At 39.0% G+C, this 25,769-nt stretch overlaps 1 protein-coding gene across 1 annotated transcript; it reads right to left on the bottom strand.

Moving 5' to 3' along the window:
• Positions 1–1,071: 1,071 nt before the first annotated feature.
• Positions 1,072–25,437, bottom strand: LOC149309120 (1-acyl-sn-glycerol-3-phosphate acyltransferase alpha-like). Its single transcript, XM_089531165.1, has 6 exons — positions 25,265–25,437; positions 12,864–12,997; positions 11,245–11,420; positions 7,165–7,260; positions 6,076–6,148; positions 1,072–1,226 (listed from the first exon to the last, which is right to left on the bottom strand). The coding sequence occupies exons 1-6, from the start codon at positions 25,411–25,413 to the stop codon at positions 1,072–1,074; spliced, it is 783 nt and encodes a 260-aa protein (XP_089387291.1). The 5' UTR covers positions 25,414–25,437.
• Positions 25,438–25,769: the final 332 nt, after the last annotated feature.

Genomic DNA, 25,769 nt, shown 5'->3' with positions numbered 1-25,769 from the left:
CCTTTCAGCCTCTGTAAATCTCCCCAAATAACCCTAAGACAAACAAATAAACAAATGAAACTCAAACTGGCCAAAATGGCACACAGGAGTAACATTGAGTCACTTTGGGTGCACCAAAACATGCTGGTGCAACTTACCAGGCATGTATGCACACAGAGGAAATGGCCCCTTCCCCCTGCATAGTTGGTCCCCTCAATCTAGAAAAAGAGACAGGGCTCCAACTTGCCAAGAAATCACATAGTAACCAGTACCCTCTACCCTGTACTCTTCAATCCCAAATGTGTGGCAATATCTGCACTACTGTGGGAAAGGCACTATGTACTTCTTTATAATATTTTAATGCCTTCTACTTTGTAAACTGGCCTTCAAGCATCCCCAAAACAGATGATAATAATAATAATAATAATAATAATAATAATAATAACTATCCCACATAAATAACACCATAACACCATTTGCAATGGGAAAAACAGAAGGTCAACAAACTAGCAGCCAGTTAAAAATAGACGATTTGCACAGCTGCTCCTCTACTATTCCACTTTTTGATATGACTGAATCTCAGCTTTGATCACAGTGATTTCATCTCGTCCTACATAGTAAAAGCTGTCTAATGTTTTCCTCAAAGGTTGCCTTGATCCATTTCCATTTCTTACACCAAGATGAAGTTGATGTAGACACCTGTTGGGTTGCTCTGAGATAATAAGGGATATTCACAAGGAAAAAGCTGAAAACATTTTTAAAGCTTGTTTCTCCTGATGTGTAACTTGGCAAGCTTTTGAGTTACACCAAAATCTTCATTGAACAGAATAGCACCATGAAATATCTTATTATTAATGGTGCTGAACCAACTGGATTGTGGATCTCAAAAGTCTGCATACTTGATATCTGACCAACAGCAAAGCTCTTGTGTCTGACTGTCTGTCTGTTGGATTCCACTGTGTAATACTCAAAGTGGATTTGAAGGTTGTTTTCTCCTGGATTCCAAGGCACTTCTCTCTTTGGATCCTCACCCTCAGTTGGATTTTCTCTCTGAGATGTACATGGTTGTGTCCTTCCGTGAGAAAGCAGTACTCATTGTCTCGTTTCCTTCTCCACACACAGCTCCTCAGAAATCTCATAGAAAGTGTTCTGCATCAGTTTTCGGGTGCTCTCAGCCAGTGCTGTGGCTGCTTCTAGTCCAAGGCCTTGTGTTTCTATCTTGGGCAAAATCCGGATGGTACAATTTCCTGTTGGGAATTGAGAGAGACAACAAAAGCTTAATCCTATGGAGACATGTGCATTCTGGAACTGTTTGAAAATGGCAGTACTGAGCAAGGTGGTAAAAGGTATGGCAGTCGAGGTATGAGCATTGACTAGTTTACGTTATTAGGCAATAAAATGGCTCCAGAGAACCATTCATACTCCACTTTAGTTTCTTTCATACTCTCTAAACTAAGTCCCTACCCCAGGTTGCTCTATGGAAAAGCTCGCTAGAGCAGTGCTTCTTAACCTATCTGATGTGGGGGATCCACAGGGATTTTGCCCCCACCCAATGTGCCAGGGACCAGCACCAAATTTATGCCCAATGGCTGCAATTATTTCTTTCTTTCCTGGAATCTTTCCAGAGACCAGCAGCAAAAGTCCAGCACCAGTCCACAGAGCAGCACTTTGACTAATACTTACCTAGAATAACATTGGTACTACAGTGGGCCCTCCACATTTGCTGGAGTTAGGGGCACAAGACCCCCGTGAAAGTGGAAAAACCGCAAATAAAAAGCTCACTGGTTTATTTTACCTGAAAGAATACATCTCTAGGTCCTCCTAAGCAACTCTATGGTGAACGTCAGACAGAAGTTGACCATAGAATTGCACTGGATGACCTACAAATGCCTGAATTTCTACGTCCTTCAGCATGACTATGATCAACTGCCAGCAGAGTCACACTGGAGGACCTAGAGCTTCCTAGATAGAACACATTGATTAAATCTGCAAATAATCAAATCAGTAAAAGTCAAAAGCCACAAATGTGGAGGGCTGACTGTAATACAAATCATTATTTTAATTGTTTTTAGAAATTTTATTGTGAAGTTTTTTTTAACTGACTCTCTTTGGGAGCCACCTAGGTTCCCATTCTGGGAGAAAGATGGCATACACACGAAATAAAGACTTACAGTGCTGAGGGAGTAAAAATGTTGTTGTTTTCACAATAGCATAAGCAGCTCATCTCCTGTTAGAACTGTGTCTGGACTGACCTTTGGGTTGGTAAGTGGAAGAATTGTGATTTGACCACTGCCACAGAAGTGAAATAAAATTTCCACACATAGGCCACTAAACCTTTTACTGTTGGAGAAAAAGTTGCAATCCTCCTTTCTGGCCAGTTTATCTTTTATCTGCTAGTACATATTGTGCATTCCTTATTTGAAATGCTTGGGACCAGAAGTGTTCTGGATTTTTTATTTTATTTTGAACTACATACATCTTGGAGATGGGACCAAAGTCTAAATACGAAATCCATTTATGTTTCATATATACCTTACAAACATAACCTGAAGGTAAATTTATACAATATTTTAAAATAATTTTGTGCATGAAGAAAAGTTAGTGTACACTGAACCCTCAGAAAACAAATACTGCTTCAGCCACCCATTTAAAAAATTTTGGGTTTTGGAGTTATTTTGGATTTCAGAATTGTGGACGAGGGACACTCAACCTATATTGCTTTGCTTTATTTGTTTGGATTATCTTTCATAGTCCTGTCCAGGAACAGTTACACCAAGTCAGTTTATACATAGTTTGCATAGAGCAGACCTGTTCTGCATACTGTATTGTTTACACTGATGGGACAACATTAATTAGTTAGGAAGAATGCCTGTTAATGATGCACAGTCAGTAGCTGGGGGAATGTCACTTATGGGAACTAATTGTTAAATAATGGGTTCTCAGTTCCAGAGATTAGTCTAGAATGTTTGGAATGTGAATATCATCAGAGTGAAATACAAGGCACTTAAATAACCATGAGAACTGTGTTAGACCAGGAGCGGAGTAAATAAATAAATAAAATCCATTCACAGGTATTGACTATTTCAGAAGTCCAGTATCACATCTATGCAAATGGCACTCAGGTATTCCAAAGCTTTGATTCAATTGATGCTATTGGCCCCTGTCTTGGTTGTCATGAACCTTTGGGTCTTGCTGGACAATTGTTTGTCTCTATGCCCCTTTATTGGGACAACTGCTAAGGCATGTAATTTCCATCTTCTGAACATCCATAGGATTCATAGGTTTTTTACTGGCAAGACTGTTCATCTGCTTGTCCAGGTCTTGGTTATGTCATGCCTGGACTTTTGTTATAGCCTACTGCCAGGCTTGCCTTCCTGCCCTTTTACTCATCTGGTTTTAATCTAGAACAGTGCTGCTTGGGTTGTCCTAAATCTCCCCAAATACAGACGTGTCTCTTCGCCTGGTCACTGGCTACTAGTTGAGGCCAGAGTGACAAACATGACAAGCTTCTGGTCTTGGTATTTAAAGCCCTGCACTTTAATGTCCCTTAGTATCTGGCAGCTCAGCTAGCATGGTATGTACCATTTAGGAATTTAAGATCAAAGATTATTGGCCCTTCCATCAATGCTCTATCAAGGCCGCGAGCCTTTCAAGATCTGGCTCTGCATTTGTGGAACAGTCTTCTTTTGCATCTCCAGCTGGAGGAGGATCTTACCCAGTTTCATAAAGGGTTGAAGTTCGCCAGACTTAGTTGCTGAGTGTGCCTAAGGTGGCCAAGATGGGTAGTTTGTTTTTAGTATATTAGGATATTATTTTAGTATTTTATAGTGTTGTGTTTTATCATCCATTTTTTTAATTATATATGCAATATGCTTGATGTTATATGTTGATGGAAAGGGCATTATAAATAAAATGTTATTAACTAGATTCCTGAGTGAATGAGTGAACATATGGGGGGGGGGGGGGGGAGAAACTGCAGTTTGGACATAGAAGCTGCAATACAATTTAACATGGAGAGGAATTTACGTACGTATTTACACTCTCATGCCAGAATGCTAAAATTCAGGAACTTACAAGACAAAGGCTTGCTATTCACTTACAAATAACAACAACCGCCCACAGCAGTTAGTTAGCATCATGTCTAGCTTAGAAGCAAAGACAATGAATATGTGGAGACTGAGACAAGGTACTACAACACAATGTTTGCAATGGTTACATGCATTTCATTACATGATCAGTAGCAGCAATGCACAATACCCATGGTATACAGAGGTGTATCTTTGCTTCAGATGTAAACACTGGACAAATTGGATCATGCAGTGCATGCTTGAGCCAAACTCTTAGCAATTTTACAGAATTTCAGGTTATATTTTCTTCTACTGCTGGCTGTGATCTTTTTAACTTGAATGCCAAGGACTGGACCTAGACAGAGCCTCATAAGTAGGATTAACAAGCTTTTTTTTCCTATCAGAGCTCCTGTGTTTTTAACAGGCTAGAAAGAAAGTCAGCAGGTGAATCATTACATCTAGATCAAGAGCAGGCAATGTTTCACATTGTAGTGCAGCTTGAAGCCAGTCAGTGTAAAATGAAAACAGAATATCAAGATTGCTTTAAAAACGAAAAAAACAACTCACCACTTCAATTATTGCCTGAATTCTGGCATACTTGCAAAAGCTCTCTATGGGGACTATCATATGGGGGGAAATCAGGGGATTAAAAAGGCGTTTTACCAGGAAAGTCATGCGATTGCGGAGAAAATTTTCACACACATTGCAGTCTAAGAGGACTTGTCCCAGAAAGAACCAGGAATGGTCTAGCAACAAACCATTCAAGGGGAAATCCCCTAAATAGTTTTTTGCTGGAGCATTCCTCGTTCTTCCCAGGATAAATCCCTTTAGACCATGACGTTGTCTGAAAATCTTGACCGGAATCGCACGGCTTTCCTGGGAAAATGCGTTTTTAATCCCCCGATTTCTACTGTGTGATAGTCTCTTATGTTACAGAGTGGTAGTCAAGTACTCTCCCACACCATATACTCTGATATATGGCAGTACAGAACTTCTCCTTCCCCTCCAGAAAGAAGAGAAGAAACAACACAAAGCTTGAAAAATATTATTGTGCTCTATTTACAGATTTCCCGTCTCCTCATAGGATTTGAAATACTGTTGCTATGATTAAAGGGCTTTCTTATATTCATGCTAGTAAAAATAAAACCTTTGGGAAGAAGCTTGTTGAAAGATACTTATTACTTTTGGAATCATAATCTTCAAAGTAATCTTCTTGGAAATTAGCTTTTTTCATTAATCTGAAGTATATAACATTATTTTTTCACTTTTATTGTTATTTTATTTTTTCTGTTTTATGAGTTTTTCCTAACAGTTCTCTTTTGTTCATTTGTTCATTATTTATAGGGCTTGGCTATAACTCCAAGCAATATTATCTTTATGTTTAAGCCATACTTTAAAATAGTTTACCCTTATTCTTGCTCCCTGAACATCATAGTGTTGTTTAGAAGTTATCCATTCTGTTTTTCCTGTTCTATTACTGTTTTTAAAATTTAGCTTTGTACTTTTATCAATTAATATTTCATAATCTTTTAGGAAAAGAGGTAAATTCACCCCCTTCTTACCAGATCCCACCCAACTATTGCATAAATCTTGAAAGTCTAGAGACCAGAGTTTGAATCACCACTTAGCAATGGAAACCACTAGGTGACTTTGAGCAAGTCACATTCTCTCAGCCCCAGAAGAGGGCAAAGGCAAACCCTCTTTGAACAAATCTTGCCAAGAAAACCCAGTGATATCCAGTCAGTGTAGGGTTGGAATGAGTTGGAAACGATTTGAAGGCACACAACAGCAACAACTGCCATTAAAAATAAAAGCGCACACTCTCTCAGCCGAAGAGGATAGCAGTGACAACCTCCCTCTGAAGACATTTGCCAAGGAAACCCCATGATAGGTTTGCCTCAGGGTCTCCATAAGTTGGAAACAATTTGAAGGCACACAACAACAATTATATGTTCACATCTAAGTTAACCAGATTCCCCACTTGGTGATGGTGGTCACTAGTTCAGTTTCCCCTGTTGTTTGGACTCACCTGGGTTTAACTTCTTATCTTTGTAGCTGTAGCAGCACTTAAGAGAGGAGGTCACAATGGGGACAATGGGAACCTGTGCAGCAGAAGACAGAAGTAACGTAAGAGGCTTCGACATATGAAGAAAGTGCTTTTTCCTTCTTCTTTCTACATCCCATTTCTCTAAAGCAGTTGTTTTTGAACAGCGTATCTTATCCTTTCTAGACCAGGGTTTTTAATTTGTTAGGTAGCTGATATATTATGGAACATTTCAAAAGCATTATCGACCATTATCCTGGAGCTTTGCATTTTTCTACATCAGTGGCTACATTATATTTGATATATGTGATGAATTATAACTCATACATAGAAGCAGATATGGCATAATAATAGCCTTTCTGAACTTACTATATATGGCATTCCCCTAATGGTTATTAAAGGATGGGAAAGAAGAAAGAAAACACATTCTGAGTTTCTATACTGTGTTTTGTTTATTGTATTATTTTCAATACTTGTAATTATAGTGTTGAAATACATAACATTATATAGCATGATTATTGGATTATTTTAAAAATCATGACTACAGTATTGAATTAATAAAAAATAAAATAAAATAAGGTGCCATTACTCTGGCTGAAAGCAGGAAACATGAAAAATGGCCTCAACCCTGCAGGGAACAGGAACTATGGTATCTAATAGATGGTCAGTTCCAAAACATGTTGCTATTCTATATTAATGAATAGGAAACAACCAATAATATCAGCAAATACTGCTCTAAAAGAAAACGGCAAGGAAATTACTCATTCAGGGAACAGTTAATGAATAAACAGGTCAAATAAAATCAGTACAGCTATTTATTATACCATAGATTTACAATCTGAGACGCATTTTTCTTCTCTTTGAAAAAAAATCAAATTGTGGCAAACACTTGAGAAACTGAAATCTCAGCGACAATTTCCCTTTTCGTTTTAAGAAATGGAAGAAAGCATGATTGCTCCTAAAATGCAAGCACTGTCACCAAAATGTTAGCATTGGCTCATGGAAGCTCACTAGTAAATTAGTGATCCCTGTCCCTACTCAAAACTGTTTGAAAATTATAATGTAGGAACTTACCTGAGCCTTCAGAGCCAGGTGAAAGGCCCCCCTCTTGAAGGGAAGCATGGTATCCTCTGGGTTTCTTGTACCTTCTGGGTAAATCCATACCCTCAGCTGGGCAGGAGTGAAGAAAAAGAACCAAAGACCACAACAAGTTAAAATGTACACCAACATCCTGTTCTAAGATGACAGAGACCAATCTGCCACTATTCCATCTTTGCTTTTTTGCACGTTTCACACTGTCACCAAGTTTGCCACATTTCCCTTCTCACCAAAGTACCTGTGTCTTAAGCAACTGTATGGCAAACAGTAACAGGTGGAGTCGAAGGCTTTCACGGCCAGCATCCGTAGTTTTTTGTGAGTTTTTCAGGCTATGTGGCCATGTTCTATAAGAGTTTATTCCTGATGTTTTGCCAGCATCTGTGGCTGGCATCTAGAGAAGAACATGGCCACATAGCCCGAACCCCCACCCCCCAAAAAACTAAGTAACAGGTGTGTTTTTCCCCCCAGAACTAGGCTAGGCTGGTCTCCCCTTGCTTGCCTTTTGTTGGCAAGCAAAAATGGTTTTATTCAGGCAGGCTTTTAACATACAGTCATAGGATGGCTTTTTAAATAGGGTATTTGTTATATAGGTTGCATACTGTAGTTTTAAAGTATATAATTTTATATTGTTTGTATTTGATTTTTTCATTGATTTTATTATAATGTGTTTTTAAAGTGTTTTCATTTGTGAGCTGCCTTGGAAGAAAGGCAGCATGAAAATGAAATACAGTAGGTCTTTGTTATCCGCTGGGGTTTGGTTCCAGCATCTCCCCCTGGATAACAAAATCTGTAGATGCTCAAGTGCCATTAAATACAATAGCATAGCAAAATGATGTCCCTTGTATCAAATGGCAAAAATCAAGGTTTGGAATTTATATTTTTAAAAAAATCTTTTCAAGCCGTGGATGCTTGAATCCGTGGATAAAAAAATCGGTGGATAAGGCAGGCCAACTAGTATCAATATCAATATAAATGAAACAACTTCCCTGTATATGGGGAAAGGTTTTGCACCCACTGAATTTCTGCTTATTGTGTGCAGTCATTCGTAGTCCAGGAGACTTGCCTATGAATTAGAAAAATGTATGAGTATTGACAATATATACAGCCCTAGGTGTTATTGGCCTTCAGGACTGGCAGCAGCTCCTGAATAGATTCTTTCCAATGCTGATACCCTTTAGGATTGCCCATGTCCCTGGAGTAAAGTGCCTGACATTAGTACATCTATGTTTTTGGGTACGTTTCCTCCTGCTCCTTTTACAAGTTAAACATACCCTCCATCATTTCACAGAGGAAAGCTGTAACATGTGCAGAGAAGCAACATCAAAATGTGGTCAAGAAGATGTCCAAAGAAGAACACACAAGGTAGGAGAGGCTGCAGAAGTTTGCTTTTGCCTGAGCCTGTTGGGAAGAACAAGATTTCTTCCTTCTTCCCCCCCCCCCCCCCAAGAAATTTAGTGCAAATTACACTTGTACTTTGAACTAATTGCAGCAACTGAAGTAAGCTGAGGATAAAGGAGGAAAATGGGAGGGGGAGAGAGATTTTAAATGCAGTTTAAAAAATGGGATGGCAAAGAATTAAGTGGGCAATGTTGCTGTCAAATCAACCTAATTGAAGGGTGTGATGAATGTTAGACAGCTCCTTCTATTTTATATTCAAAAGGGAGAAAGGTTTGATTTATAGCGAGGATGAGGAAACTAGCCCAAAGGTTGCATTTGTCTTCTAATCCCTTTTGTTGCAGCCACCAATTTCCCCAGATCCCCTCCAACATGTTTTTTAGAAGTCAGGTGAAAAAATATCCCCAATCTATTGCTTAAATAGAGGAAGTTAAAACCAGAAGTGACTTCGATTCAGCTTGAGATCACATTTTCCACCAATAACGCAGAGGTGCAGCTTGACCACATGGCAAGATGGGGCAGAAAATAGGCCCTTGCCAGTTTCTTCCCCCTGTTTTCGTGCCATCCTCAGTAAATGCAGACCTATATGGAGACATAGTAAAATAAATAGCCCCAAACAACTGTTCAAATATACTAAAACACAGTGGTTCAGTGGCCCCAGCTGGCTTACCCAATCTGTTGTCTTCCAGACATTTTGGACTGAAATTCCCATGCATCAGCCCCAGCTAACATGGCCAGTGGTGAGGGACCATGAGAGCTGAAATCCAAAGCATCCGAATAGCATAAGGTGGGGAAAGTTTGGCCCATAATATTGAATAGGCATTGAACTGTATTAAGCTCAGAATAGGCATTTAAATGATTAAAAGTCAATTATCACTTCCTGGTCAAGTATAAAGCTGGGGATGATGGGCCACAGAGGTTATCTTAATCTTCAGACATACACTCCTGCAGTATTTTCTTTCCCACCTGGGCACATTAACAGTAAGAAAGAAGGATCACTGAGTTAAGTGGAGCTTACTCGCAGCAGGTAATGATGCGTAGGATTACAAGGTATGCTCCATAAACTTAGTGTGTGTGCATGTGCCTTTAAGTCGCCTATCAACTTATGGTGATCCCATGAATGTCATAAGTTTTCTTAGGAAAGGAATATTCACAGGTGTTTTTGCCTGTTCTTCCTTTTAAAATATCCTACAACACCAGGTATTGGTTGGCGGTTTCCCATCCAAGTACTAACTAGAGCTGATCCTGTTCAGCTTCCAAGACTAGATGGGATTTGGGGGCATTTGACTATTTCCCATTAACTTTAATATGACTTTTTTTAGAGGTTTGTCTGTTTGGGATGCCTGTATTTCATGATGGAGATTTTAACCAAAGTGTTAGCAATGTCCTGTATATATAACAGAAAAGCTGTATGTATGTATCTGTTGGTTTGTCTGTGTAACTAGCCAGCCAACAGCCATGGCTGGAGGATACCCATTGTATCTTTTATTTATGCCTGTACGATTTGCATCCATGGTTACAAGATTGCTGAGCAGCATATGCAGAAGCATCCGACAGTCAAATTCTGCACTGGCCTCTCACAGGATGCATGGATCTTTGGGGACAGTATTCAGTTTACTATATAATTTTTGTATGGTTTTTAAAAAGCCAGAATCCTGTATCAGCTATTTAGTTAAATCGCTCCAATCACTGGCCTCCTTCTCCTTATGCAGCGGATGCCCAGTAAAGTAGGTATAGGGGAGAGTTATAGTGTTACAATCATGAATAACTAGTGATCATGAATATGGAACAGTTACATAGATCTACTCATCCATAACTCCTTCATATTCAAGAGTGCTGCTTAGTTATGATTGTGACACTCTTGTGATGATTGTAAATCCCCCCACCTACTTTACCAGGTATCAGCTGCAGGGGGAGTAGGAGGTCTATTCTCTAAGTGATCAGATAATGCATTATTGATATTTCTGTTAGATTGGGGAGTAGGGCAGGGCTGAATTTGGAGAGTTTACTAATTGAACTATATTTAACTTAGTAACTGATACAGGATTCTGGCCAACATTTTTGGACTGAAATTGTAATTGTGTTTCCAAACTATAAATGACCTCATAGAACCCAGAAAGAGGTACACTCTCACACTGAGCTATGCTCTCTGCCTACTGGATACTGCAATCTGCCATGAAATACATTCGTACTCTCCAACATTTCACAGAGGAAAACTGCAACAAGTGTGGCCAAGCGCACCAGAATGTGGTCAAGATGACAAAAGTTATTAATGAGGAAGAACAGAAAAACTAGGAGAGAATGCAGCAGTTTGCTTTTTCTTATGTCATTTGAGAAAAGCAAGATTCTGCTGCTTCCTCAGTTGCTGAGCTAACTGAGTGCAAATCATTTTTGCATTTTGAACTCAGTTTGCATCAATTGAAGTACGCTCAGGAAGAAGGGTAAAGTGAGAGGAAGAAAAAGAAACTGAGAAATTTTAAAAGCAGCCGAAAAAGTGGGATGACAGAAAATTATTTGAAACTATACCTGTCAAATCAGGTCAGTTGGAGGGTATGAAATATTGATGTATGAATACACTATCTTCCTATCCATGCTGCCCCAGGGACTTCCCTCCCAAATCTGAACCCCATTTTCACTTCCCTCACCCCAGTGTTCACTCACATCCTCCTTCCTCATGATCTGCGCAATGTGCTCCATGATGTCCATGGCAGCCTTTTTCTTCTTGCGGTCGATGAATATTATGCCACACACCCAGCAGGCTAAGCCCACTGGGCCCAAATACAGCAGCTCCTTTTTGGCAATTGTCACACAACGCTTTGGCATAACCTCCAACATGCCTTGGAAAGGGGGAAAAAACACTTTTGGCCAACAAGAAATAACCCCAAGTGCAAGAAAGCAACCCTGGTTAAAAATTATTTTCCCTGACAGAGCTAGATCCAGCATATTTTATTGCCTAAAGCAAAAGACAAAAAGGTGCTCCTCACCTTCATTCCACCCACAGAAACCAATTCAGTTGGCATTTCATTACTAACAATGTTTAAAAAATGAGGGGCAATATTCTCTACATCATCTCATTGGTTTCAGGCTAGCTTATGTGCTTTAGGGCAGGCTATGTGTAACACACAGCTTTGAGCTCCAGCAGAGAGGAATAGATACGGAGCTATCACTACTGATTCATTCCTACTACTATCCATCATCTGTCACTTGCCTATGGGAAGCCTACATGACAGCCTTACTCTGCTCAATGAGAAGCTAATCCATTCCCACAGTCAGCCATCATCTGTTGATTGAAGTGACTACTTCACTTCACCTAATGAGAAGATTGAACCTGATTCCTGAATCTCCCCTTCCAACTCATCCTGCTGCCTTGCAGTTCTGGAAAACTTTGGGTTTTGATCTGCAACAGACTCAGCACTACCATCTCAAACTAAAGCTAAAAATTATCAACAACAATCAAGAATCTGATACAAAATTTGAATTATGAAATGTATCAGGGGGGAAATCTTCTTTTGGAAACCCAAATTTTAGATTTTGTTTGTTGATTACAGTTTGCAAATCAAAATGGAAGAACTTATATTTCAGAACACTATAGCTTGCATCCTGTCCAGTAGTTACAAGATCATAAGCTGCGATTACTTATAACTGCTGGGGATTCACATTTATGGTTGTTAATGACCAAATATCATCTTCAAACCTACCTTTTCAGCCTGACATTTCCCCAGCTGAAGGGTTTCCAAGATGTGATAGACTGAGGGGCTGGGAAATGATTCCGTGGTGCTCTCTTAGTCATGGGGTGCATTGAGACAAGCAGTTGCAGAAGACCCCCAAGAGGTCCTTCCAGCTATCTATTCTCAGTGTTTCCTTTGACCAAAAGAGCACAGCAGACATAATTTTCCAGCATCAATCTGCAGCAGCTGGAACACCTATCAGCTAAGGTGATGCTAGGTTGAAAAGGTGGGAGTTTGGGGAATGGCATTGTCAGATGTTGCTATGACAAAGGAGCTCCATCATTGTAACAACTGATGATACAAGATCCTGGCCTGTATTTTCATTTAGTAACACACACACACACACACACACACACACACACACACACACACTCTGCAAAATTGGCTTTGAATTATAAATTGTCATTTATATTCTTTTTAAATTCATCAGCTGCTTTGTGCTCCCATCTTGCCAGGTTTGAACTTGAGATGAATAAGAGTGCTCCTAATATCATACACATCTTCAATGTAGTTTCAGTGCAAAATTCCATACTGAACACATTAATAACATACCCAAAAGGTCGAAACAGTTCTGATGGTTGGAAACAATCACATATGGCTCCTTGATATTCAGATTCTCCAAACCCTGCACTGTGAGCTTGATGCCATAGAAGTATTTGAGTGGCAGAACGCTGAGACGCATAAACCTGCAGAGAACAGAGGAAAGAGGTTTAGATTTGTTTGGGCAAAGAATGCCAAGTTGTTATGTGTATTTACTTGCTATATTCATGTAAGTTCTTCAGACAGGATAAATGAGGGTTAGAATATAATAAATAAAATCAATAACATTTACTACTGGAAATACAAAGGGCCTGATCAATACATTTTGCTTCCTGACAGCAAAAGGCACACTTCTGATTGAAGTCAAGGTACCCAAAAGGCTGGCCGTGGCCAACTTATTTTGGCATCTGAGACAGAAAATCCTGCATAAATGCCCCCCGTCGCTTGGCAGTAAAAATGCAACAATAATACTCTTTTAAAACAAAGGCTTTGTTACCTGGGTAACCAGAACAATTTCAAAGGTGGGACCCCCTCAAAATGTGCAGGAAGGTTGCTATTAATTTTGCCCATTTGGCCATTTGTTTTTGAGGAAAAACCAATAAAAATATCCATCTTTCTACTACACTGTTTTAAAAGCAAAAGTTGTGAAAGAGACATGTTAGAACAAGATCACACAAATAATACTTGCAAAAGAAAATATGATACACACACCAAACTCGAAGTATAAAAAATCATCTGATGCAAAATCTGGAGGGGAAGGTGTATAATGAATTAGTCACATTAAATCTCAATAAATTATTGAGAGTGCTGGGAACAAAATGAGGTTTGGAAAGAACTCTAAAGGCATCTCATTAAATGGGTACAAATGGGCTTTATTTGGAAAATACAGTAAAAACAAATGTAAAGGATTGCATATTGCCATCTCTTCAAAACCCCCAAATTTGTGTAGATACTGATGAGATGTGAGCCAGCAGCAACTGACCAAAGGATCTAGGGAGTCATGGTTGATATCTCTTTTAAAATGTCACTCTGTGTGTGACTGTTGTTTTCTTTTCAAAAGGTAACTTCCAAGATGGGCATAAATAGAAAATGAATCAGAAATAAGACTGCCAATATCATATGGCTCTTATGCAAATCCATGAGGCATCCATAACTGAAATACTGTGCACAGTTCTGATCACTGCAGGAAAGAGCAATTCAAATGAATAAGGGACTAGAGCAACTTGCCTAGGAGAACAGATTGCAAAGTTTAGGGTTGTTTAATTTGGGAAGAAGGTAAGTAAAAAGGGACGTAATAGCAGTGTATAAAATGATGCATCCTTTATTGTCAAAGAGAACCAAAGCCATTCACTAAAACAAAATGGTGAGAGATTTAGGACAGATAAAAGTAAAGAGAATAGTTAAACCTTCCATAGGTTGCTAAAATGAGTACCCAGCTTGACCCCTGTAATGTATTTTTAACTGTTTGTGGGTTCCTATGAACTGTACCCTTCATTGATGTCTGCATCTTTGGCCACTGTTAAAAGCAGAGAAGCAAGGACAGAAGGGGGGAAATACAAGGGCAAAAGCTACTCTTAAAGTAATTAGTTATGATTAGATGGTCCTAAAAATAGATGCCTTTTGTGGTTAGTTTACTAGCTAAGTAATTAGTTAAATGTAAAAAAGCATCTCTTTGCTTTCACATTTTTCAAAAGTAACTACACTCTGTACTTTTAGTTTTAAACACACATACACATGTGAATGCTACAAGTCACTGGCTTGTAGTACAAAACATGTTCTCTGCCACCCATCTTGCCATTGCCACAAAAACACAATAAAGCATGAAACCAGCCCTTCAGCCATGTCACATTCTCCCTCCAACATTTGGTGAGGTCATATCTCTGTTACTGTAAAAGTAACTAAAAGTTACCGTTAAACCAGAAAGAGATGAATGTGCCCTTTGTTAAGTTACAGTCATAATGTGTGATAATTTTAACTATTGGTGAAAAGGAATTAATTTGCAAGCAATTAATTATTTGTACCCAGTTACAGCCAAGCTTTGGAGAAGCTGTGCTATCATTCATATCCATAAACATCTTGCATACCAAAAATGAACTACATAAATGATACATGTTACTATGTTCTTAACTGTTCCCTTATGAAGATCTGTTTTAGACTCATGATAAAGAGTCCATAGGAAAAGCTTTGGAAAAGCTGTGATAGCAGTCATTATCTTTAAACACTTTGCACACCAAAAGTGAACTACATAAAAGATACATGTTATTATGTTCTTAACTGTTCCCTTCTGAAGACCTATTTTAGTCATGACTCATGATAAAGAGTCCTTAAGACTTGAAATTCAGGAAGACTAATCCACAGGAAGCCAATGCATCCTGTAATGCTTTAATCAGAACTACTCGTATATATTTGCTCATTTATTCTTTCAACTACTTGTTATCGTTTTAAGTAATCCGGGAGAAGAGCTGAGATGCTAGTGGACTAGAAAAAAGCAAACCCTGGCTGCCTCTTCAAAAAGTACAATAAAGAATATACAGGCAACTATAGGGCAGTCAGCCTGACCTCAATACCAGAGAGGGGGAAATATTCAAGCAGATTGTAAAGGAATTTGTTTGCAAATATCTATATGACAATGCAGTGATTAATAGTGGCCAGCATGGGTTTATCCAGAACAAATCCTACCACACTAATCTTACAACTTTTTTTTAAAAAAATTGGGTCATTGTAGGTGTTGCTTATATGGATTTCAACAAAGTATTTGATAAAGTCACTCATTGTATCTTGAGTAGCAAACTGATTAAATCTGGAACAGATGGAAACACTGTCAAAATTGGTTGGAAAACTGTGTCATAATCAATGGCTGTGCTTCAGACTGGAGGAAAGAGTTGAGCAGAGTGTCACAGGCTTCTGTCCTGGGACTGACACTTTTCAATATATTTTATCAATGACTTAGATAATGGGTTAGAGGAAATCGTTATCGTTAGATAATGGGTTAGAAGGAATCCTTACAAAACTGGGAGGAGTACCTAGCATATTGGAAGACAGAAACAGAATTCAAAAGGACTTTGATAAACTAGACACAGTGGGCCCTTGGTATTTGCTGGGGTTTTGTTCCAGGACCTTCCATGGATACTAAAATCAGTGGATGCTCAAGTCCCATTAAATATAATGGTGTAGTGAAATGGTGTCCCATATGTGAAATAGAAAAATCAAGGTTTGCTTTTTGGAATTATTATCTTTTTAGAATATTTTCAAGCTATGAATGGTCGAATCCATGGATAAAGAATCTGTGGCTATGGAGTGCTGACTGTGATTGGGTCAAAACTAATACAGTGCACCCGCGTCATATGTGGACACACCATACACGGCTTTCAGCATACGCTGAAATTCAAGAGGGAGCCCACAGGAGGGCGTGGGGCCCCAAAGGCTAGGACCAGGTCTTATGATTTTAAATTACAGGAGCATAGATTTCACTTGAACCTTGGAAGTAACTTCTTCCAGTAAGAGTGGTTTGAGAAGAGAATCAGTTTCTTAGAGGCTGTTGATGATAGGGAAACTTGTAGGCCTCTCATGTCCACTCTCATTCATAGGTTGAAGTCGACTTGATGGCAATTGACAACAACAACAAGGTGTGTGTGTGTGTGTCCGAGAGAGACAGAAGCAGGAATTATTTCATTAAAGAGTTATAATTAATTCAAATGTTTTTCTTAAATTAAAAACACTTTTTAATACATGTTATGTATACTAAAAGAGCATTGTTGGATGATAGAGTTATAACACTAATTTAGTTAAGTAGTTTTTAACGGATAGCTTAATATTTATTTTGAAAAAGAATTATAGCTGCAGAACTATTTAGTGTTAATTAAAAGAACAATACAAATAAATGATCGTGGTGATATAATAAAAAATATTGCCTACTCTTAAGGGTATATGTGTGCTGAGCTTTCAAAGACCACTTGGGTGAATTGGATCTTGCCCTTCCTTGCCCATAGCATCTAGGTCACACACACACAGGGGTTGACAAATCATAGCATGATGGGCTTTCAGAAGAACAATATCCTAGACAGTAGTAATTCCACTTACAGCTTACAGCAGAAAAACAATTCTCATTAATTCTTAAACACCATAAAGGCACCATATCCCATCTGATCTTAGAAGCTAAGCAGGGTCAGCCCTGGTTAGTAATTGGATAAATACCAGGTGCTCTAGGCTATATTCCAGAGGAAGGTATTGGCAAACCCTCCTTTGAATATTTCTTGCCTAAGGAAACCCTATGAAATTTGTGGGGTCACCATAAATCGACAAGCGACTTAAAGGCTCATACATGCGCAATTATCATTAATGATAGGAGCCACTCATCTGAAAGGAGACATACAAAATATGTCCTGTAATCTATGTACCATAGAGTTGAAACTGAGTCTCATCAGCTCTAATATATGGAATAATAGGTTACTTATGCTAGTTAGTTCCTATGTATGTTTACTTATACGCAAGACCCACTATGTTCACTGAGCCTTAGTCCCAGGTAAATGTGTACAGACCACCACCATGGTGTTCATGTATACGCATTCATTTTCTGATGTATATGCACCACAGACAAGATATAGTTTCTCCACTAATTAAATTCTGATGTCAAGACTGAATCTTCCATAACAGTGTAGGGATGTGGGCACAAAGTAGCCTTGAGATGGCCTTCTGTCTGAAGAGCCCTTATAGAAGAGCACAGTCCACTTTTTGATGACAGGCTCAACTGGCAGTGGTGGCTGATGCACTCTGAGGATAACTGGGGTTATCAGTGGTGGTGGTTTTCCATCCCTATCCAATCATGCCACAGAAAGGGGAAATGAACATTAAGATCATAAATGCCAATCTGGTCCCACATTGCCTGTTTGAGCAGCAATCCTGATTTCACAGACAATCAAGTGACTTCAAAATCATGGGTGGAAATTCAGGTAGCTAGGCAAAATCATCATCTGTTGCAACCCATTGCAAAAGGAAACACTACAAATGACAGCCAGCCCTCCATATCTATGCATTCTGCATCCAGATTCCAATGTCCAACATTCATAGCTTAGAAATGCTTTTTAAAAAATCCCGAAAAAGAGAAGCAAACATTGACTTTTGCCATTTTATATAAGAAACATCATTTTACTATTGTATATAATGGGACTTGAGCATCCATGGATGTTGGTATCCACAGGGGATCCTGGAACTAAACTCCAGTGGATACCAAGGGCCCACTGTATAATTATTATTGTCCCATCCCTGCCTTGCACACAGAGCTTTACAGTATTCTCTGTTGCAATGGGGTGCAATGGATGATGATGACAATGATGAATATAAATGTATTATTGATTTGCTGAAACCCAGCAACAAGTTCTCAGGGTGCCCACAATCCACTGCTTTGCATATTCACCACAAAGCATCTTCCAAACAATTCCTCTTATCTACTTGAATATAACAGTATGAAACAGCATGGTACAAATAGTCAACAGCTTCCCAAGAAAGAAAGAATGGATGACTGAAGTCTAAGCACAGGCAGCAAGTTCTGAGATTTCTAAATATACTTCACTTTGCATTACCACCCTTCACTATGCCCACTCAGATGTAACAGTGAGAACTGCACAGTACAGGATCCAGTTAATATTTGTCTACTTACAAATAAGGAGTAAAATCCAGTTTGTATTTGTCTACTCATTGTCACACTTGTTGCTTCCCTCCAGTACATGGACACTTCCCCCGCAACCTTATTTATCAGTCAAAACAGATGAGTCCAGCCAAATGCCTTTCCCACACAGGTTCCACAATCTCTATCCAGAAACAAAAACTGTTCTTGCTACCCTTTCAACTTTTTGCATATACAAATCTGTCAAATATGTTTTCAGTACCTCTACATCAGGGGTAGGCAACCGTTTTGAGCCGGGGGCCAGGTTGCTGTCCCTCAGACAACTGGGGGGGCCGAAGCCAAAAAATAAATAATTAAATATTTTTTTTAAAAAAATTAAATAAATAAATAACCCGGGACAAATGTAGGACAAAATTTTCAAATGGTGGATACTTTTTTTAAAAAGTGGAGGACACACGAAATTTTTTTGCTGCTTTTTAAAAAAATGTTAATATAAATGCATGTTTCTGAGGCTTCTATAGACGATTGCCCCTGCGCGCGAATGGCCAAAGGCTCCGGCGGCAATCGGCGGCAGGACCGGGCTGGGGCAGGTCCCAAGGCCTCGCCGGGCCACATCCGGCCCGCGGGCCGCAGGTTGCCTACCCCTGCTCTACATATTCATAGAATTGCAAGCTTACAATATACTCCAGTGACTGGTTATTCAGAATGTAAACTCTACTATACTCAGTGGAGATTATACCCTAGCAAATCCAGTTAGGGTTGTGTGGCCTCAGCTGAACAAGGGAGGGTGTGTAGACCACAATGAATTAGCACATGTATGTAATGCTAAATATTTTGTGTTCAAGCAGAGGTGGAAGAAATCTCAACCACTTGAAGAACCACTGCCAGTTTGAATAGTCTTACCTAGCACATTCCAGGCATTCTAGACTATTGGTTCCATCGTCTCCATCCAGCATGACTAAGTAGACTTCTTGTAGACTAACTCCCCAAAAGCTCCAGCCCACATGGTACTATCTATGGTCAGTGGGACATTCTGGCAGCTATTATCCACAAAAGAAATATTCCCATCATAGCCAATGGCTATGCTAGTGTAAACAATAGTTTTTTTGTACCTGGAGAACACCAGGTTGTCTCAAAGGGCTAAGGGTCTTTCTCTGACTCAAAACTAAAGTACATATTATATAAAATTTTGCATGATTTCAGAGTGTAATCCATTTTTTCTTCTTTTTTTGTTGCTGGCTTTGTTGTTGTTTTTGTTTAAAAATGAAAAGAAAAATGCAGGGATAGAGAGTTTATCTGTACCATCTAGTCTGGCCCAAGTAGAAGGCAATTTTCAATGTTCAAATTGACTAGGGGCTGTTCATTTTCATCTTTACACTAAGTTAAGAGTTTTCATTTAGATAACACTATAATTCTGTTTTCCAGTGTGATTAACCTATGAATATTCCTTAATTTGCTTATCAGAGAATCAGCAAACCACTAGAAATTGTGACACAGTTTTAAAGTTAATGAACATTTATGTCCTTTAGTAATTCCTCAAGCTACTGCCAGATAATTCAAACAAGTTCAGTATTTCCACAGTGTAGAAATGGAAGAAGTTTTCTATAGGGACCATTTATCATCTTTCCTGGGGGGAGCTCCCTTTTCTAGCAACAATCTTGGAGACACGTTTTATGGGGTATAATTCTTCCATGTTTTCCTTTTCTTCCTTCTTTTTCTCTAATGCACTTGCAGGTTCACTAAAGAGGCAATTATCCTTAAGCAAGATGCAGTCTGTTCTCTCATTTTACTTTGGTCTGTGTTTTGGATTGCAATTTAATCCCAGCCCAGGTCTGAAAAATGCAATTTATAAACATCCTCATCCCCATGTTTTAAATCAAACCTAGGGCTAGCTGCAGATACTACTGTGCTATTCCCTTCCTCAGTAGAAACCAAGAGGGCATCACCACACAGCTACACTCTTCAAAAATAGAAAATCTCACTGCAGCTCCACTCACAAAGTACCAGTATGCCAAACTGCTGTGTTTTCTCTGCACCTCTAAATCCTTCTGACTTTAAAAAGAAATTTAGACAAACATAACAGTGAACCCTGCAAACAAGCGAATAATGATGTTATGTGAAGGTTGCATTAAAATGGACAAACAAGCAACATAACAAAGTGATGCCAAACAAAACAGTCTCATCTGAAATCAAAGGTTCAGCCATGTTAGTCTGTAGAATCAGTATGTAGCGAGATCTTGTAGCACCTTTGAGACTAATTGAAAGAAAGAAGTTGGCAGTATGAGCTTTCGTAGACTTCAGTCTAAGTCTACAAGATCTCTCATCTGAAATCAATAAGAAATGTTCAGAAATCTGTGGAAGAACATTTCACTGTTTCATGATATTCTGGGTAACCTGAGATGTAGGTATTTTGACGCAAACCATCTATTAACATGCCAGTTTAAAATGCAAGCAGGACAATTATTTTCATTCCACATGGTGGCACCTATCTCACAAATAAAACTCCATTCTACATCTTTCACCTCTGTCACTCACGACTGTTGCTTGGCTGTTTCCTTGTTCAAAATTATCCCCTCTTTGCGATAGGTGCACTCTTTAATTTCTCCAGCTCTCCTTTCTTCAGGAGCTGAAAGGTTGCTTCACCTTTCTCTTTTGCATATGCTCAGGGGCATCTTGCTTTCTTATGCCATTTTCCAATGGGGTTTCTTTCCTAGTACCCTAAGAAGCAGCAAAGTAATCCTATGCATATCTACTCACAAGGAAGGACAGTGGAAGCTAAGTACAATTAACTAAGGTGTCATGGGATTCTGGCCATAGTATTCACAGATTGTAACCAAGACTTAATGATATCATGAATAAGCTCTATGACAAATGGCAGAATAACATTCTTATAGAAAATCACCTTCTCTCCCAGACTTTCCAGTGATCATTCATGAACAGACCATCAAATGGAGGTTCTAGCATAGCCTTTCCCACCAGGGTCATGTGGGTTGGAATGAGAGAGCTATAGTCCTACAAATTTGAAGGGCACTGGTTTGGGGAAAGCTGTTACAATGTGAAAATGCTGAATCACAATTTATCAAGAACTTTAACTTTGTCGGAAGAGTTTTTAGCCTGCTACTGATGCTCAGCCATTTATCAATGCCAGGATGATTTACCATCAACACTGCACTGTGAAAGATCACTGTAAACATTCAACATATCATTGAGTCTTAATGCAGCCGATAGGGTCTGTACTAGAGCTATTCAACCAATTTAGCAGAAGCTCAGACTGAGCTAGGCTGACTCAGACTATTCTAAACTAGATTGAAATTCTGTCAGTCCATATTTGGTCCTAATTGATCCGAATCACTTCAGAGACAACAAGGATAACCACTGACTCCTTATGTTGGTAACCAATAAAATAACGTCAGAGAGCAACATTATTGAGTATTAAGTACAGTGGGTCCTTGTTATCCACTGGGGTTTGGTTCCAAGACTCCCTGTGGATAGCAAATCCATGGATGCTTGTCCCATTAAATATAATGGCATAGCAAAATGTTGTCCCTTATATAAAATGGAAAATCAAGATTTGCTTTTTGGAATTTATAATTTTTTTTTAATATTTTCAATCTGTGGGTGCTTGAATCCATGGATAAAAAAATCCATGGATAAGGAGGGCTGCCTGTATTTGTCAATAAAGGATAAAGATGATTTGATTAAGATATTTGTGTATGTTTGCCAGTTTTTGGGAGGCTAAAATCAGGCAAAGTCATTACATTAACATTAGAGGTTATAATACTGCTCAAATAATCACCTTTTTTGTTGTTTTGCCTTTTCATCTTAGCCCTGCCTGTGCTTGGCTGTCCCTTCACATGTGGCACTGTCATATTTTACCATAGTTCTCTGCTGACCCATCCAGCCTTTAGGGTGAGCACAAACTATTAGGCCTGTCAGAATTTTGTAAGTTCTTTGCATCATTTTTTTGCTTCTTTATTTGCACCCTTTGTTACAGTACATGGCCCTAACGTTTACCCTCGACTTATCCATGGGTCATATATAAATCCATAAGTTTGGCCCCCAAACCTGTCATCCATTTATATATGAGGTCAATTTATAGTCAAGTATATATGGAAATGAAATGTAACAGGAGATTCTCAACATATTTCCAAAAACCGGACCAGCTAAATTAAAACCTACGGTTGTTAGTTAGTAGGGCTCATATTTAGGGGGGGGGGGGGGGCTCAGGAAAGGCTGCCTCCACACACACACACACACACACACACACACACACACACACACTCTTTTGACCCTTAAATGCCCCCAACATCCATGGGGACATGAGAATAATTTCACCACATTTAAAAATATATATCCTTTCTTGACCTAACAGGAAATGTTAGTGTTCTAGTTATTTCCTACTGGGGAAAAAAGGCTTCTTCTAGGGCTAATATAGCCCATGAAGTCCAAAATGTGGTGAAATTGCCATCCACACCTCCAGGGGCCACACTTTCCATACCCCTGAGTTAAACATACATACACACTATTCCAGACCATTTACCCCAAATTTGCAGTACCTGTATTACCAAAAGAAAGATACAAACACTTTGTAAATCTAAAACAACTTCATGTCAATTGCTGTAAACACAGAGGCTTTATGCAAGCCACTATCAACAAAGGAGATATACAAAAATTTCATCAGTCAAAAACAGCTAGACATGAATCACTACAGGTAAAATCATTTACTACAGGTATGAATTACAACAGATAAAAGCCCTGTTTTGTACAGGGCTAACATGTTTTAACATACCCTAGCTGAGATCCTCCCTGACCCTGCCAGAGCATGCATTTCTGCCAGCTTACTTACATGAAGGTCTGTGGTGGAACACATGTTCAGAAAGGAAAATGCAGCATACTAAGTTTGATGCTGTATATTTTGGTGACTTAATATGTTTGATGCTGCATGTGTGGAAATTTGTTTTGGAAAAAGTGAAGTAAATATTCAAAAATATTTTTTTAAAGTTCAGTATTACCCCCACATGATCACAGACAACGCTGGTTCTTCAGCTTAGTAATGGAGATGAGCACCACTCCCTATGGTTGGACACGACTTGGCAACCTCGTCACCAGGGAATTCCTTTACCTACTAATCCATAGTTTTGAAAGGTCCAAGGGGTACCAATTGCCATCTTGGTGACAAGTTTCAAGGGAGTTTTCCTACTAGTGGCCATATGGGTCAGAGATGAAGCTGTGCTTAGCAAATTGGGAAGAATAACTGCACAAGTTGGTAATGGATGCTTCCTTGTGCAACTTCATAAAAATACTTAAGCTTGTATAATGAGGCATAGGTCACTAAGAGGGTTCCAGACTAATTTCTTCTTCAGTGACTGATAAAAGAAAAGAAAAGAACTACTCTCTCATAGGTAGCAGAATAAAGACATTCCATGTTAAGGTTCCCATCAAGAATAAAAGATCAAACTACAAATCTGTATGGAGCAGGCTTTCTTAAGCAAGGACCCCTAGCACCCTAGGATTCTGTGGGAGTTCTGTGTGGGTTCCGTGAGAAGTTGTGACTGAAAAAATAAGCTTCTTTTTAGCTATAGATATAATATTTTCTTATGCACGGATTTCATGAGACCTGAAAATTATTTTTAAATTAGTTCAAGAGAAAAAAGGCTGATACAAATTTTACCTGCAAGGGAAACTTTACACTTTTTAAAGACAAAAGGAGTCTTTGATCCTTTTTTAATTCAAAATTCACACACACACACACACACACATAGTTTGTATGTATATTGAACTGCACCAATTTATGGAAATTTAGTTAGCATTTATGCCAATTTATACACTTTTTTCTTTCTTAATAAATATAATGTTATACTATATATTGTTGATTTCCTGTATCACTTCAAACAAATTTAGCTGCCCAAACAATAAAAAGAAAACACAATAACATATCCCCAACACATTTAAAAGGATACCAACTAAGAAAAACAGTGTGGTTGGAAAACAAATGGGAGGAGAGGGAACATGTACTGTGCTCATTGACAAGCAAAAATCTTAGGATCCTTCTCCAAGTGCAGGGCTGGAGAATTTTTGCTCTCAATAAGCAAAGCCCATTGCTTAGAGGAGGATTTATTATTTTTCTCTTTTGCTAATTGATGTGTAACAGAAAGCAGGTTTTTTTAAAAGAGTGTGCTTGGAGTGTGGTAGCAGTTTTGGGTTTACTGTTGTGTTTCTCCTACCTGTACTCAACTTTTCTGCCGAGACTCAAAAGTAATCCCCCTTTTCTAACTGTTTCCCAGTCCAAACTCACTTTCCCTTTCTTTTGTATATTTGTTGCTTTTTTAGTCTCTCTGTGTTCTTTTAGCAGTATGCAAACGCACTTCCCTTATCCACTCCCCAACTCCATTTTGGTCCTGCTTTTTAAAATTTCGTTAGCACCAGCTTCAACAGAGCACACAAGAACAGATGCAAACCAAGAAGTCAGTGGTGTACATATGTCTAGTACTATAATTCCCCTTCAGAGAATCCAAGAGACGTCTACGGAGCTTTTTGTTTCATGAAGAGAAGACTACCATCTAACTTGAGCCAGGTGGAAATGTGCTATTATATGGAGATGGACTATGATAACAGAGTCAGAAGGTTGGCCTATTTCCAAACAGCATTGCCAAAACAAATTCTTAAAAATTGACTATCCCTGGCCTGTCTTTTGGTAGGAAAGCAGAAATGCCTGGTGCTAAGAAAATACATCCCTCTCAACTCCATAGATTCACCATTTCAAACAGGTGAAAAAAGGACTTCCACTCACTTCATGTTTTCCACTTTTCGCCCACAGAGTACAGTCAAAGGTGGAGACAGGATGGTGGCCATCAGAAACATCCAGCCATTGAAGAAGAGCATCTTGCAGTAGAAGCTGAAGGTGGGACTCTGTTGGTAAAGGAGGAAGATTCCAGCCATAAAGATGGCGAGAAGCAACAGGATCCATTGATACTGTTCCATGGTGAAAGCTCAATGAGAGTAGAGAGAAGTATGGAGACTTAAAACCCTGTAGAAATCTAATGAGTGACTTACATACTTAGTGACAGATGAAGGCATCTGGGCATCACAGGGTGGAGAAAGGGGATGGCTTTTACATGGACATTGCAAGCTATCAATGGGAGTTGTCTGTGGGAGGTGTAGGGGTGAGTTGTTCCTATTAGGATGTTGACAGTAAAATACATCAGCAGTGACAGCTGTGGGAGGGATAACTCTAGAGGTGCAACCTCAGCCCTTGTGTCTACTAGAAGATGTTTAAGAGTAATGGAGGTGGAATG

Source organism: Sceloporus occidentalis, unplaced genomic scaffold (assembly GCF_023333645.1).
Source record: "Sceloporus occidentalis isolate IW3139 unplaced genomic scaffold, rSceOcc1.0.p SCAF_7, whole genome shotgun sequence".
NCBI classification, from domain to species: domain Eukaryota; kingdom Metazoa; phylum Chordata; class Lepidosauria; order Squamata; family Phrynosomatidae; genus Sceloporus; species Sceloporus occidentalis.
The sequence above is the reverse complement of the archived record's forward strand: the minus strand, read 5'-3'. Positions and strand labels throughout refer to the sequence as shown.

Coding starts and splice junctions, on each gene's coding strand:
- LOC149309120 (XM_089531165.1), bottom strand. CDS start 25,413: ATGGCTGGAATCTTCCTCCTTTACCAACAGAGTCCCACCTTCAGCTTC. Junction 12,998..25,264: donor CGAAAAGTGGAAAACATGAA/GTGAGTGGAAGT, acceptor TGTTCTCTGCAG/GTTTATGCGTCTCAGCGTTC. Junction 6,149..7,164: donor ACCTGGCTCTGAAGGCTCAG/GTAAGTTCCTAC, acceptor TCTGCTGCACAG/GTTCCCATTGTCCCCATTGT.